This window comes from Corvus hawaiiensis, chromosome 6 (genome assembly GCF_020740725.1).
Source record: "Corvus hawaiiensis isolate bCorHaw1 chromosome 6, bCorHaw1.pri.cur, whole genome shotgun sequence".
NCBI classification, from domain to species: Eukaryota; Metazoa; Chordata; class Aves; order Passeriformes; family Corvidae; genus Corvus; species Corvus hawaiiensis.
The window spans coordinates 30,470,001-30,485,823 of NC_063218.1; the positions used below are offsets into that span (position 1 = coordinate 30,470,001).

Sequence of the window (15,823 nt, forward strand, 5' to 3'; positions counted from 1 at the left end):
AAGTTGACAACTGACTCCTTCGAGATCACTAATTTTTATAGGATTAATTCTTTAGTAATAAAAATGAAGTTAAATGTCCTAATTAATCTGTAAATAGCACACCCAGAATTAAACCTTGTGGCCCCTTCCTTGGCAAAGCAATACTTTTGAGCAATAATTTTGAGTAATTACTTCAAACTGATAAACTCAGGAAGATGATATTCTTAGCTAAATAGCCCCTTGGATCAGACTTCATGGTATCAATGAAGTAAGAAATCAGCACCATTTGAAAAACACTTGTATAATAACTTCTGACTCTCAGAAAATGACAGATCACTTGGTTTTAACTACACAGTTTGCTCTTCACTACAAAAATTCACTTAGTAATTACAGTAATGGTAAAGTAAACCCCTCATTTCTGATTTATGCAAACAATAACAAAATACAGGAAAAGAATGAATTATGAAGAAATACACCAGGGAGACAAGATTTAGGACTGAGTCATAAGAAATAACAGTATGTTTGGTAATCTACTTGAGGGTATCATGCTTCCTATCAAACCATACAAAGATATCAGGAAATATCAAACTGCCTAAATCAACTACTGATGCAAATACTGAAAGCTAACAAGCTCTTAATATTCAGGTCTTTCTCAATCCCCTACCTCTAAATGAGTTCAAACCTCCAGACTAAGAGCACAATCACAACAAGCAGTCATTCTGTAACTAAGCAATACTGTTTTTACAAATTTCACTGTAACAGTTTTAAACATTTCCTCTGGACTGTGAAACTGAAGATGAAGATTTTATCCTCTGAGATATTTCTAATCTGGGAATTTTCCATTTCCAGACATGCTAACATTTTTTCGCTCGACTTTTCTGTATACAGTAATTTTAAATCAACTCATTATGACTGATTTTAAGTGCTTGTAAACTACATATAAAATTTTCAGCAGAAAATTCTTTCCAAGATATATATGCTAAAATATTCTTTCCAGCATGTAAATTTTGTATTACATACCATCCTCACTCAATTTCTCTAGAACATAGCCCTAATGATGCTGAAGTGCAAATGAAAAGCCCTAAAGCATTCTATGCAGAACATCACTTACTATGCACTTGTGTAATAATTCAGTAATATTAATTAATACTAATATGTCTTGGAACAGATTAAGATGGTAGACTTGGTTTTCTTCCCAGTGAGTGGAAAAACAAACCAACCAACAAATAAAAAGAAAGAAAAAAAATTGCACTTTGTCCTTCATGCTATCTGCTACCTCAGATCTCTAGGTATTTCTTCATATTTCAGCTTCAAAGAAAGCAAGAAGCTTGGATCCAAACCCCCAAAAAGTAACTATAATTTTGCCTTTAAACAGCCAGCTTAAGCACTCTAACTGCACCAGGTAGTTTACCAGGGATAACTGATCCCATTCTCAACATCACTATCAACAACTGACATCTATTTTTGCATGTCTTGAGGCCTGAACCACAACTTCTGACTGAAGTGAGAATTTACTTAAAAGAAAATAGCAGTTTCAATTCTCCCTAATGTTTCTTTTTAGCACGTCTCATCATTAGAGTGGAACTACATAGCTGAGAACACCCTCCAAGAGGTAATACAACTATTCCCTGCTATTTAGTAGACTTCCTGATACTGGGTGTGATTGTATTCCTCATACCTCAGTGGTGACAGACAGCTTTAATTCACATTATGTCCAATGGCTCTAATTAGATACAATGTTTATAGTCAGGTTTCTTGATCTCCAGCTAAGAAGCATATGGCATGTAAAATAAATGACTTACAAACATACAGAGCTCAGTTTTGTCCCACTGTTTCCTGACTTGCACACTTACGGTCTCCACACAATTTAGAAGTCTCCAAGTTGCCCTAATATTATATATTTATTTTTTTATCTGTCAATGCCTAGGGAAGAAACAACAATAACATTTATATTGGTGATGAGGCTTCTTACACAATAGTATGCGTGCCAGTGGCACTGGAGTACAACTTGCTTGCTTTCATCTACAAAAAAATTACCATGTCTTAAGTGCTCTTCCATACAGCACCATTAATGATCTCCACTACCTGAAGAGCAATTTTATACTAATGACTTCCTTTTTTCAATAATTATATTTCCTTTCTGTTACTCTGTCAATAAATCTGTAATTTTAATATGAAATGTAGAATGTGAAAAAAGATTAAGTTGGAAAGGACTTCTACAGTCACCTAATTCAACTTCATGCTTAGAGCAGGACTAACTTAGACATTAGAACAGTTTGATGAGGACCTTGTGCAGTCAGGTTTTGAAGACCTTCCTGCTACAGTCCTGCTAATGCTGCCTTGTATTAAGTCAGCCTTCACTGCTGCAATGGTGAACTTCCAACTAACATTTATAATGCTGACAATCATGGCCTCTAGTAACTTCTTTGCAGATCTACTATCTAAATAGTCAATTCCTTTCCTACACCGCTGTATGGGACTATTCTGTCCTAGCTACAGGACTTTTCCATCATTTCTGTTCAATTTCGTGAGGCTTCTGTTATCAGTTGCTTGTCTAGGTACCTTGGAATGGCAGCCATGCCCATCAGTGCATCAAGCACTATCCAGATTACTGTAATCCACTAGCATCCAATAGCATCCTGCTAGGTATGCTTTTGTCCAAGTTGTTGACTAAAATGCTAAGAATACCATCCCAAGTATCAAACCTAAAGGAACATTATTTAGACTCAGAACAGCTGACTACCACTTTTTTCCCCCACCCACTGGAAGGTATTCTATTCCGATAGTACTAGATATGGCATAATATAATAAACTGTTGTAGAATCACAAAAGGAAAGGATGGGAAGGAAGCTACTGGCTTAAGATAGTGAAAAAAAAAAAGAGGAAAAGATGCCTCAAGGATGGTTGAAACTGGGATCTGGCAGCTCTCACAGGGAAAGAACTGAGGTCATGAGGCAAGTTAAAGGTTTTAGCAGACATAATCAAGTAACAGATGCATATATGTTGGCACATGTACAAAATACATTATGTCTTGTTGTATCTTCGAACAGTTCATGTCTACTTCTTACAAGGAGAAACACTGAAGTTGTTTTTATAGAATGTTAATCCCAGAAGAGAAAGAATGTTAATCCAAAAGAAGATGAATTTTGCTATAAGTAATTTGAAAATCCTAATTTCATTCTGCCACTGTTGTTTGGTGTCTATCAAACTGAGGTCAGGACATTCTCACGCTAAATTCCAAACCTTCACTTTTTGTCCTCATAGCACTGTTGGCAAGATCCTGAAAGATCCCTACCAAATTGAAATGATGCTCTGCTGCGTGATTTTTGAGCCTGAAGTGTGAATTCCATAGTTTGCATGAACTACCTACATCTTTCTGCTGCCAGCTCTGCTCTTACATGCCAGGGCACATCAATCCCAACTAGCAACATCCTGAATATTAGTCTATGGTCTATTCTGAACTCAGCAAAAACACTGTACAAAAATACATGATGACTCCCCAGTATCCACAAAACTTCCTATTGGACTGAAAAGACAAAAATTTAATTGTCCAATTGCTGTCAAGGAAAAAATAAACAAACTCTACAGATATACAACGTAAGAGTAATAAACATTTACTTTTTTAGGATCATTAGGCTTCTGTTCCTCAATCATAAAAGACTAATAAACATTTCATCATCATAAAATTTGTATAATTTTAAAAAAATTTGTTAATTACAAAGATTAAAACCCACTTTTGTTCCTTCCTTATTTATTCTGGAAAATATATTCCATTCCTAAAATATACTGAAGTGCTTACTTCTGCTGGTGACCTTAAGAGCTTAATACCTGCTCATACACAGCCTTAGTTCTGAATACTCATCCAAAGAAGATTTTAATTTTGGAAAATTATGTTTAAGAAGATAATGTTGCTCAACTAAAATGTTCTCTTGAGGGTAAAAGAAAATAAAGCAAAACAAAACCCATCAGTGAAAAATTTTCCTTAATCTCTGAACTGCTGACCAGTGTTACTGGTTACACTGTATTTGAAGAGATACGAACTTTTGCTTCAGCATGTTGACTGTCCCATACCACCAGAAGATCTAGCAGTACCTGCTTATTGACATTTGCAGCGTGAGATTTTTCACTGGGTTACTGAAGCAATTTTCCATTGACATGCTTTTCTGAATTTAGTTGATGCCAGCTCCAGGACGTAGAGAATAGTTGCAATGTTAGAGAAGTTTCTCCAAATAACAAAGATGCGAAGCTTATTAATTTTAATCTTTGAAGGATTATGCATGATATGATACAGTTATGATCATTAAAGTTTAAGACTGAAGGCAATAAAGTTTAATAAACCAAATTCCTGCTTTCTCAAGAAAAATGGATATAGAGGGATGATAAAAACCCACCTTCCTGTAACAACAAGATTCATATAGTAATCTACCAACATTTCCTCCTGAAAATAAAACAAATTCTACATGAGCTTCTGAAGCAAAATACTGTTCCTGAAATGATCTGTAAAATAGTACAAAAACAAAACAAAGTAAAATTGCATGGCTGTAGGAACCCAGAGTGCAGAGAATATTTCTCTGCCTGTTTTGAAGGGTTTTACCCCCTGGACAGTACTGTTTTTGACCTTCGTCCTTGGAGAACACTGCCCACTATCTGGGAAGAATTAGAATCTACACTGGTGTAAACTAGGTGATAGAATACTACGTAAGATTGTCACAGGGTGAAAAATTTAGAGGTTTTGGGATTGTTAATGTAGTAAATAGATAAAAGCAAAAAACATCAAAATGGAGGATTGTTGTTGTTCTCCAAACCTTCTTCTTCTTCTTCTACTACCACTCCATATTCTGCAGTAAAAGTAGTTTGGGATGATTGGACAAAGAATTCTGCAGTTCCTGGCTGTGTTACTAAATAATTGGCAGAAAAGTAAAAATAATGTACGTTTTTAGTAACTATTGGTTAATTTACCTTTAAAAGGCTGTGTAATCTTGATAATTTGGCTTTCTCCTGCATTCTCTGCTCTGTGCTGTGTCTGGGTCACGCTAGTGGCTCTATTTCTCTGATAAGACTTAACAAACAACTATCAAGAAGCAGCAAAGGCTGAGAGTCCCGTTTGTCTCTCAAACTCTTGGCAAGGACTTTCCAAGATCTCTCCCACCAGGAGAGGCTTAATTACGGTGCGGTCAGTGTCAATGGTCAATATACTAGGTTTGCAGACTCAAAAAATTTCAGGAAATTTAAACAGATGTCACAACATCTTGCTTAAATCAGTCTGCACAACACTGGACAATGTATTACTCGAGAAGAGTATTGGTAAGATAGGCATATATTTTTTGCAACTGAAAAGGTTGAGACAGTTCACCAACTGTCAGAATGGTAGTAGCAGGACAAAAAAATACCATATTAGGAGAAATATTTTAATGCAAATTTTTGGGCCACTTTTCCATGATTCTTTACTGCCTCCTTTTCATACTTCTAAATAGTATGTAATATTGTGGTCAGTTTGTTATTATTTTGAAAAACAGAACGGTTCTTCAACCTTGATGTTCTCTTAAATGGTTAAGCAGCACCACAAGCCTCAAAAAGGATTTAATTAAATAAGCATTTTAGGATTGACTCTACCTATAAAAAAGTTTGAGCTTTAACAAGGAAACTGAAATATCCTCAGCTGTTCCTAAGTTCTGTTTATATTCTAGGCAGATTATAAAAGTATATGTATGACAGGTTTTTTCTCTAATTATAATATACAACAGAAGTATGCTGTTCTTGAGATTCTCTGAAAAGAATAATTTAACCAGTTTTATAATCACAAAATGAAGAACTGATGAGAGTTAAGTCGCCTATAAGTTTTAAAAACAAATTCAAAATGCTGTTGGTTTTTTTACACATTTTCTTTTGCACATTTGGAAGAGAGAGAAGGTGACTTTATAACTCTATTCATTTCATTAAAGGGGCATGTATTTCACATGAAGTAACAAAAATTCCTACCTTGATGGACTGACTGTAAGGTCCTATGCTGGCAGGGGCCCAGTGGGAAATGCTCTGTACATGCATGACCAGCTTTTCATCATGTACTACATCATCCGTTGCCATGTCATACTTATGTGCAAGGCAGTCAATGCAAAACAGCACTCCATCAGGTAACAGCGTTTCCACACATACTCTGAAAACACGTGATAATTATTTTTTTCAAACAGAAGTTTGCTTGCACCGACTTTCAACATTTATTTTCTGGGGTTTTTTTGTCTGGACACTATCTTAGGAAATTTTGCCAGGATCATATAGCTAAAGTTAGGGTATTGCACTAACCTGCTAGCATTAACACTGTTATCTCTTCAAAGACACTGCTGGCTCACAGACAGCTTCTTGTCCACCAGGACTCCCAGGTCCTTTGCAGAGCTGCTTCCCAGCACTTCAGTCTCCAGCCTGTGCTGGTCCATAGAGTTATTCCTCCCCAGGTGCAGGACCTTGCACTTGCCTTTGCTGAATTTCAGAAGGATCTTCTCTGCCCATCTCTCCACTCTGCAGAGGTTCTTCTGCAGGGCTGCACAGCCCTCTGGGGTATCAGCCACTCCTCCCAGCTTGGTGTCACCTGTGAACTTGCTGAGGAGGGATCTGCACCTTTATCCAAGTCATTGATGAATAAATTAAACAATACTGGGCCAAATATTGAACCTTGGGGCACACTGTTAGTGACAGGTCTCCAACTAGAACCTGTGCCCCTCATTGTAACCCTCTGGGATCTGCCATTCAGGCAGTTCTCAATCCACCTCTGTCCACTCATCCAGTCCACACTTCCTGAGTTTGCCTATGTGAGAGACAGTGTCAAAGTTTTCCAAAAAGGAGCAGCTTACAGTTCCTTCACAACCTTCTCACAGGTTATCTGTAATACTAGCATATTTTTCTGCTATACTTTAAGTTGCATGACAGATACACTAATATGACAGGACTCAAAATCTACTTAAGCATTCATTTATAAAGTTCACTTTTGTTTCCTCCAAGGAAGACTGAGTGCCTTGATGAACAGACAGACGTGTGTTGCACGTGGCCAGTTAAAAAGCAGGGGGGTTGAGGGTCTATGTGGGGAAATCAACATTTCAAATCCTGAAAAATAATTATATTTGCAGTCCATGCATAAAAAAGTAATTTAGCTCCCAGCAGGAATCCAACAAAAAATTACTTGTTCTCTTTACATATCATGTAACATAGCTTTATAAAATTCTTCTCATCTTGCTTATTTCTTCTAAGAAAACTACTTTTCTCCCCACCTCTCACATGTAAATATAGTAGTTTTTCCTCATTACCATCATCATAAGCATGGATGAATGGATTTTCTGCTTGGGCTGGTAAATTTTCAAGACAATTTTGCAAATTTATTGCAGATCTACACCCAAGTCAGTGCTTCCAGCATACTGCTTTTGAGAACTTCCACAACCAGGCCTCTGTACATAATGCAGTGATGCAACCATGCACACTGCTGTATAATATTTCTTCGGGGCAAAATGCAACATAAACAAATATGCAACAAACTGTGGAAAGGGGCCTGAAGATCCTGGTCAATGGCAAGTTGAATATGATTCAGCAGTGCCCTGGCAGCCAGGAGGGCCAACACTGTCATGGGGTTCATCAGGCACAGCATCCCCAGCCAGGCAAGGGAGGGGATTGTCCTGCTCTGCTCTGCACTGGGGCGGCCTCACCTCAAGTGCTGGGGGCAGTTTTGGGTGCCACAATATAAGATATAAAGCATTAAAGAAAGAGAGTCCAACGGAGGGCCATGAGGATGGTGAAGGGCCTGGAGGGGAAGCCATATGAGGAGCAGCTGAGGTCACTTGTTCTGTTCAGCCTGGAGAAGACTGAGGGGAGACCTCACTGCAGTTACAGCTTCCTCTTGAGGGGAAGAGGAGGGGCAGGCACTGATCTCTTCACTCTGGTGACCAGTGACAGGACCTAAGGGAGTGGCCTGAAGTTGTGTCAGGGGAGGTTTAGCTTGGATATTAGGGAAAGGTTCTTCACCCAGAGGGTGTTTGGGCACTGGAAGAGGCTCTCCAGGGCAGTGGTCACATCACCAGCCTGACAGAGTTCAAGAAGCATTTGGACAATGCTCTCAGGCACAGGGTGTGACTCTCAACGTGTCCTGTGCAGGGCCACAAGCTAGACTTTGATGATCCTTGTGGGTCCCTTCCTACTCAGGATATTCTATGATGCTCTGAAAACTGTTTGCTCCATAAAAATAAAACTAAAAAAACATTTTTCCACAACTTTCTAATCTTTCCACCTTGTTATCTTACTGACAGAAGGCTATGTAGCTGGCTATGTGAATGTGGAGGCCTAAAACATGCAGGCATAAGAATTGAAAGATAAATCAGGAGAAGTTGAGTATTACAAAGAGAACCTAAGACATATAGAAATGGAGAATAATTTTGTGTAGCTTACAACTGGGATTAGATCCCTCCTCTGAAGGCATACACAGCCGACACTCCCATTTCTCTGTGATTTAATAATCCTGGTCTACAGTCACCATCTCAAAGAAACTTCTCTCTGCTTTCTTTGGCTCTGACACCCAGGCAGTGTAGTGGAATGTCAGTCTATGATGATTATCTTTACAATGTCTTTGAACTATTTGTCTTGCTACACTTAATATTCACACGCCTCTATTACACTTCATATTCTGTAATAAGAGTATAAAATACAGTATTTTTCATTAGAAAATTGCTGAACAGTTGGTTTTAAAAATATGAAGAAGACAAGAGGTATGACCACAGGGTTGACCCTGCTTTCAGAGCAGGGTTGGACTAGATGACCTCCAGAGGTCCCTTACAACCTGTATTAACCTATGAGTCAAGTGAAATTTTTCAAGCTATATCAGTTCTGCATTCTCAGCATATTATCTCAGATGCATAAAAAATTACTGAAAGAAATTACAAATTACTGTAAAAAGAAATAAGCCATTTTGATGAATGCAATAAAAAATACAAAAAAAATTAGTTTTAACGCACAATTAAAAAAAAAAACACAACTCATGGGCTAGGTGTTTTTTATCACACCCAAACAACACCGGAATCACATACTGCCCACCCAAACCACCAAGCAGTTTCATTATATCAGATGTAGACTTGGATGCAACATAGAAGATTCTGTAAAACAGATATTGAAAAAACTATGCTTTGTGGATCTATGAATAAAAGTGTTATTATCAGTATAATTTCTTTTCATACTTGAATTCTTACTGAACATGGAAGTGCAGCTAAGCTATCCATTAACTGTGATTATCTGAGGGAAACACAAACATTAAGAACAACCACACTGGATCGAGCCAAAGATCTATCTAATCCAGCATTTGTCTTCAACCAGAGCCAAGTGCTTATAGGCAGGGGAAGAAAAGAAACAGCCTCAACATATATTAGTACAGTTTTGAAATAACTGTCAGTATCTCATGATGTGAATCTCAAGCAACTGCTCAGATAACAATTTTGCTTTTGTATTTAACAAAATAAATAGAACAAGGTGAGTTTTATTTGTCACAAAGACCTAGAAGGTTCCAGACCTCATCACTTTTAGGAAGACTTGATAATTGGTAGTAAGGCTTCAGTAATGCTTTTGACACTTTTTCCTGTAACACACTCATAGAGAAGTTGTTGATGCATGGGCTGGATGTGCAGAGAGTGAGGTGGAGTAAAAACTGGCTGAACAGCCAGGCTCAGTGGGTGGGATCAGTGCCACAAAGTCTCACAGGTGAACAACCAGGAGCTTATACTGGGTCCGCTCCTGTTCAACATCTTCATTCACAATCTGCATGATGGGGCAGAGTGTATCCTTGGCAAGTTGCCATCCACATGGATATTGACAGGATGAAGAAACAGGCACACAGGAACTTCATGAAGTTCAGCAAGGAGAAGCTGCAAGTCCTACACCTGGGGAAGGAACAAACCCAAGGTCCACTATATTCTGTGGGCGCAAAAGCAGCTTTACAGAGAAGGACTGGAGGTTCCTGATGGACACCAGCTTGAACATGAGCCAACAATGTGCCCTTGTGGCAAAGAGGGTTGCATTCAGAGAATCACTGCCAACAGGTCAAGGGATGCAAACAAAAAAGAAAAGCAAATAAAATCCCAGCAATACAAACAGCTGTCAGTTCAATCAAGTCAAAAAGAACTAAGACTTGCAAACCATTTATTATCCTTCTGTAAGTCCATATCAGGGGGCATTTGTAAACCCTATGGCATATATTAAAGCAAGAATTTCTAACCCTAGTGTTTTGGACATGAGCAGCTGTGATGTTAATACTCCAAAAGGCAAAAAAAGTCGTCTTCTGTGATTCACAAACATTTGGTAAGATGCTTCACATATATGGAAACAATAATTCAGTGTATTACAGTGCATCATAAATATACGATAGCAGTAGTCTAATCCTACCTTGCTGGTGGACACAAACCAAATTCTGTCCCATAAACTGAGTTTATAACACTGAAATCTTTCATGCTCTTCATATATAGATGAACCAAAATAATATCCTTCAGTTTCAATCCCTCTGAAGTCAAATTAGCTGCAGGATAAAAAAAATATAGCTGTTAGAGTATTTTAAATGTCTGTAGAAAGACAGCATAGGCATCCTGGTTTTGTTCAGCAAAACCAACTGGTAATAACCTAACTGTTGTCTAAACATGACTGAAGATTTTGCTATATACTACCTTTCCCCACTTAATACCTATTTTTTTCATTACATTCTTTCTCATATTAGTTTTCCAAATAGAAGCAGACTACAAAATAAATTTTATCCACTCTGAGCAGCAGTGAATTCTTGCCCCATGAAAACACATCATGCATTCATGCATGTAGATATGTTACAGTCCAAATTACTTGTATCCATAAGTTTGATTACCTTGTGGGGGGCTCGGGGTGGGGTGCTCATTCTATGACAGATAGTAATCTACAAAGGACTTTGAATTGCAAAAATACAGAGCTGGAAAGGACAATAGCTGTCTTAAAGGAAAAGATCAAGTACTTATACACTATTCCAGAGGGATGCTTGTCTAAGCTGTTTTTAAAAACTCTCACTGCAATAATAATCTCTGCATAAACAGTTATAAATGGCAAGACAGACAATAGGAAACAGAAGTGGCCATAGGAGAAATGAAGGAAAGATGAGAGCAGAGGAAAGCTCAAGCAGACAGCTAAAGAAGAGATACTGAGAAGTCAAGATCTTCTGAATGTGTATGCATAGAATATTCCAGTCACAGAGCTCAGAGAGAATGTATTACTCTTACATAGTCAATCACATAACAAGACGTGATCAGCTCTGCAGTGTGTCTCTTTTGTAGCTTATGAGCAATAGAAATTATTCGAAGACAAAATCTTCTCTGTATATAGAACATATATAATAGGAGAGTACTCTGCGACCTAATTTAAGTAAGACATATAAAGCTCTTCTCAGTGTAATTTTGGAGATCTTGCCCTTTAATGTTACAGTGTGTACATGTATGTACTTATATATTTGTTTTCCAGTTGAGAAGTACAAAGGTATATAGACAATCTCTGAAGGTTGTTGCCTTAGTGAGAAACATAGTTTTTGCGTAAAACTTTTCAGTGCTTTCAAAGACAGTTAAGGATTTTGCACAATTTCATAAAGATTAGTTTGGTCACACCAATACTGAATTTTGTTCTAAATGTCTTAGCTTTACTTAGTCATACTGCCAATAACAATGGCAATATGAAGAGGGGAACTCTCACTTAGAGAAAAAAAAGTGTGCAGAAGTGATGTAAGACGTTATATAGCAGTTGACATAGAACTTCTATGAAATCACAATACATGTCCAGAAATATTAGCTGATAAATTAGCAAGCAATGGCAATTCTGTATGGAAATAGAAATGTATTTGAAAGCTACCTGATAGCAATCACTAGGTCAGTACCAGCTGTTACATCATCAGTTAAGGAGGAAACAAGAACAATTCTCAAATTTCCAGCCAGCACTTTAGTCAAGAAGAAAGGCCTGCAGTTAAAAGTTCTGTAGCATTATATTAAATACTGGAGGGGGAAAAAAACCTCAACCAACTGATAACATACGTTTGCACACACAGACATCTCTACGCTAAATTTAAAATATATGAGCCAACAAACTAACTGTAATTTGTGGACAGAGTAAGCTAAAGGCAGTGATTTGGGTAAATTCATAATTTCTACCTCTACTTAAAAAAAAATTTCCTAAGTAAAAGTACTATCCCTTTTTCCCCTGCATGAATTAGAGGAACAATGCTAAGTAACTTTCTTCCCATTTACAATCAAAATAAAATTGACTCCCAAAGCACTCTCTCTAGTAGAAAGGCATGCATGACGAATGGGTAAGCAACCCACCAAAGCTCTTCACAACTTCTGTTTTTCAGGGAAAGACTCTTTCATGGCCTATCGCCTGGATATACAGGGAAACCTTAAAGCCTTTCTGTTGAAGTTCAAGCAATTCATGGTTTGTAATCATTTACAGAATATGATCAGGTGAGACTCACCCTTACTTAAGCAGAACTGCCCCAAAAGGTTACACTGACTGAAATACAGCTTTTTGATTGATTTTGGTTGGTTGGTTTTTACTTTGTTGGGGGGTTTTTTGTTTGTTTTCTATTAAGGGGTTATCCAGAATCCCTAGCCGAGCACCACAAAATACAGTACCCAAACTGTCTACAGGAAGTGGCATTTAAGAATAGACTAAGTTTTAACGTAATAAAAATCCACAGTTTCCTTCAAGCTTATAAAACTTTGCCATGGTACAACTACACTAGAGCTGCTTTATATTATATAAAGCACAGTGATCTTTGTCATCTTCCAATCATATCTAAAAAACGTTTAATATGAGAGTTTAAGAAAATAAATGTATAAACAGCAATATACTTCATTCCCTCCCATTCTTGGCTTCACAGAATTCCACCCATTCTACTGAATGTTTCATAGCATCTAGTAATAAATTTTCATTTCCAAATCCTTTTCTCAGCACCCATTCACTTTAGAGGTGATTAAATCAGTTAACCCAGCAAAAAGTTTAAAAGTACTGTGCTTATTCCATTCTCACCCCAGTGAAGCTGAACTGCTGTATAGATTCTAAATATGCTTTCAGAAAAAGCCTGGTGCTCATTTGCAGATTAAGTTCTCAGAAACAAATTGTTTCTTTTGTCGTGACAGAACCATAATTCATTCAGTTTCCACACCCACATCCAAAAAGAGAATAACTAAAAGAAACATGAGAACTGACATTTTCTGCAAAGGATCAGAAAATTACTTTTTTTTTCCTTAACATCGTACAGGTAATGCAAGTAATCTGCTGAAAGCAATAGGCTACTGCACGAGTCAGACACAACCTTTTCTGGCAGATGCTAAGGCAAAATTACATAATGTTTGTACAAGCAAACTTCCATTCAAATATAATGAGAAAAAAATAAAAGACTGCACAACCCTCTTGCTTCACTTTATAGATTATGTGCAGATTTACACTGAAATCTATTGCCTTTTTTAGTAGAAGTCTGATCATCTCCACCTTGCTGATTTCCAACCAATCAAAAACTAGCTTAATGACCTTTTACCAAGTATAACTTTGCTTCTGAAAAAAATTCTACGGTTTCTTTATCATCCTCAGCTGCACATGCAAAAAAATAAGCTATGATAGGACAATATCTCATGCAAATTCATAAACAAGAATATGAGTTTACCCATTTAGATACTTAAAATTATTTCCATTTTTGTGAATGAGAAGAAGCCTGTACAAACATACTTTACTTAAACTTCAGAAGAAAAAATACAAAACCAAAACATGAACACTTTATTTTGTATGTCAAAATCTTGTAAGGAATCTGGATTTCATGATTGCCAAGATAGCAATTTTGCCTTTACATTAAGAATATAAATGAGATTTACTGCTACTGACCTAATCCTAGATGCCAAAATGTACAACAGCTTTCTAGAAAACTTAATTTAAAATTATGGAAGCTACAAAAGTGTTTTAGCAAGTGGACAGCATCTGTAGCACACATACATACTCACACACACAGTATATATTTCAAGAATGCTATTAAGTGAGCAAGTACTGTGGAAATACTGTTTTAACAGTGATATGAGCACCATCCTGGCTTTCCAGGGTCTTCAAAGCCAGTCAAATTACGTGTTAAATATTAAAGCTGGCAGTCTTGATATCGAAGACTCCAATCAAATGCAAAATAAGATGGCAAACCAACATAACACCACACGATAATACAGATTCCTCCTTAAGACCATATTAGAAACACAGTGAATGACAGCAGATAATGTATTAACTGAATAAAGCACCTCTGAGAGAAGAAAATGCTTCCCGTGCTGCATCTTGAGCATTTTTATCCTTTGATGGAAGGAAGTGGGCAGTGATACCTGAAAACCACTGGTAACCACTCAGGGATTTTCCTGAATTTTCAAATGTTTTAGCTATCGGAAATGAAGAACAGAACTATGATTATAATATGAAAGGTTTCAGATTAACCAATGATACATTTTAAATTGTTTAAAGAAGAAAAACTTTGACAGAAAAGAAAACCACAAACTGTAAAAACGTATTCAAAAATATTTACAAACAGATATAAAAGTATGTGTTCTGATAGCAAAGCTCCCAAATGCTAGTTGACAAATCCTCCTCCAACGCTGCCTTCACAAAATATGCATGCAAGTAGCATGTTAGCTGAGAATTTCAGTACTTTTTTTCCTCCTTTCCATTTTTGCTGACCTTTTATAGTTTCTTGACCTGTTTGGTTACAGACTTGGCATAAGATGTGACACTGAAAAGCCAAAATTTTCAAAAGTATTCAAATGACATAGAAACAGATTTTCAAACTTGTATACCAAATTTTACTGGAAGTTAGGTGCTTAACCTGGTTCTGATAATCTTTGCAAATGCATAACATGTTTAGAGATTTTTAAAGCCCACCAGGCACTTATCCATATTCAAGAAATACCAAATACCTAAATACTATTCAATACCCAAACACCATTAGCTGTGAAACTTAGTTTTCAGGAAGTTTACCCGTCTACGTATGTCGTGTAACAGAAATGTGGTATTTCCAGGAGGAGGAAAAGGGAAAGGAAGAGGGAGAGAAAGAAAGAAAAAAAAAAAAAGTTATCTCCTGTAAACTACCTTGAAATGCTTCACTACTACAGATCTATTGCTTATTATCACAAAAACACATTCTAGTAGGATCTCTTTTTTCAGACAAATTACTACAGGTCAAGCACCTTTTTTTTCAGGAGTGCTTGTATAGTAATTAACATATTTCTCCTGGCATGAAATAGACAATAGTTTTTTCTAATTTTTTTTAAAACTGTGCAAAACTCACTGAAATCCAAAGAGTTATGTTTCAAAGTCTTCCAGATGATTGGAATATTTTTCTGTGGTTCATACTCTGCTGATGAAGGGAAAATATCGTCATCAGTGCAGCTTATCTCACAAGAACAGCTACTGACCACAAAAGTACCCGAAGATTCTTCCTGCTTGAGACAAACATTATAAAATAAGCAAGTAAACAGCATGCCAAGCAGTATGAAATCAGCACATTTTATCATTCAAATACATATTTAACTTACAAAAAATACTATAACTCAACAGGTGCATATCTTAGAACAATTCATGAAAGAATAGCATTAGGATTTCCCATTAGGTTGCAGAACTGGCAAAACATAATGTACTCCTGTTGACATATCAGTTGGAAGAATAAAGCAGACTTAGTAACTAAGAAAGTAGATATGAAAAATGATGAGACCCAAGAATAAAGACAGAAAGAATACTATTATGAAGAAATGGTATCTCACAATTATATAGAAGACAACTATGTTTTCAAAAAAATAGTACAAGC

The 15,823-nt window shown here is 36.8% G+C and overlaps 1 protein-coding gene across 17 annotated transcripts in view; it reads right to left on the minus strand.

Annotated features, from left to right (window-relative positions):
- The window catches only part of DPH6 (diphthamine biosynthesis 6), a 230,753-nt gene that overhangs the window by 133,927 nt on the left and 81,003 nt on the right, over positions 1-15,823 (minus strand). For 11 of the 17 annotated variants that reach the window (XR_007204462.1, XR_007204467.1, XR_007204466.1 and 8 more), the window contains exons 9-12: positions 15,308-15,461; positions 14,274-14,405; positions 10,384-10,513; positions 5,959-6,133 (exon numbers count right to left, since the gene is read on the minus strand). Coding sequence is in view for 11 of the 17 variants with exons in the window: in XM_048308053.1 (XP_048164010.1) it covers positions 5,959-6,133; positions 10,384-10,513; positions 14,274-14,405; positions 15,308-15,461 (591 nt within the window). In the remaining 6 variants the exon portion in view is untranslated. Of the gene's footprint in view, positions 1-5,958; positions 6,134-10,383; positions 10,514-14,273; positions 14,406-15,307; positions 15,462-15,823 lie in introns of those variants that run through there. The other 6 variants (XR_007204463.1, XR_007204465.1, XM_048308062.1 and 3 more) reach the window with 6 other exon arrangements.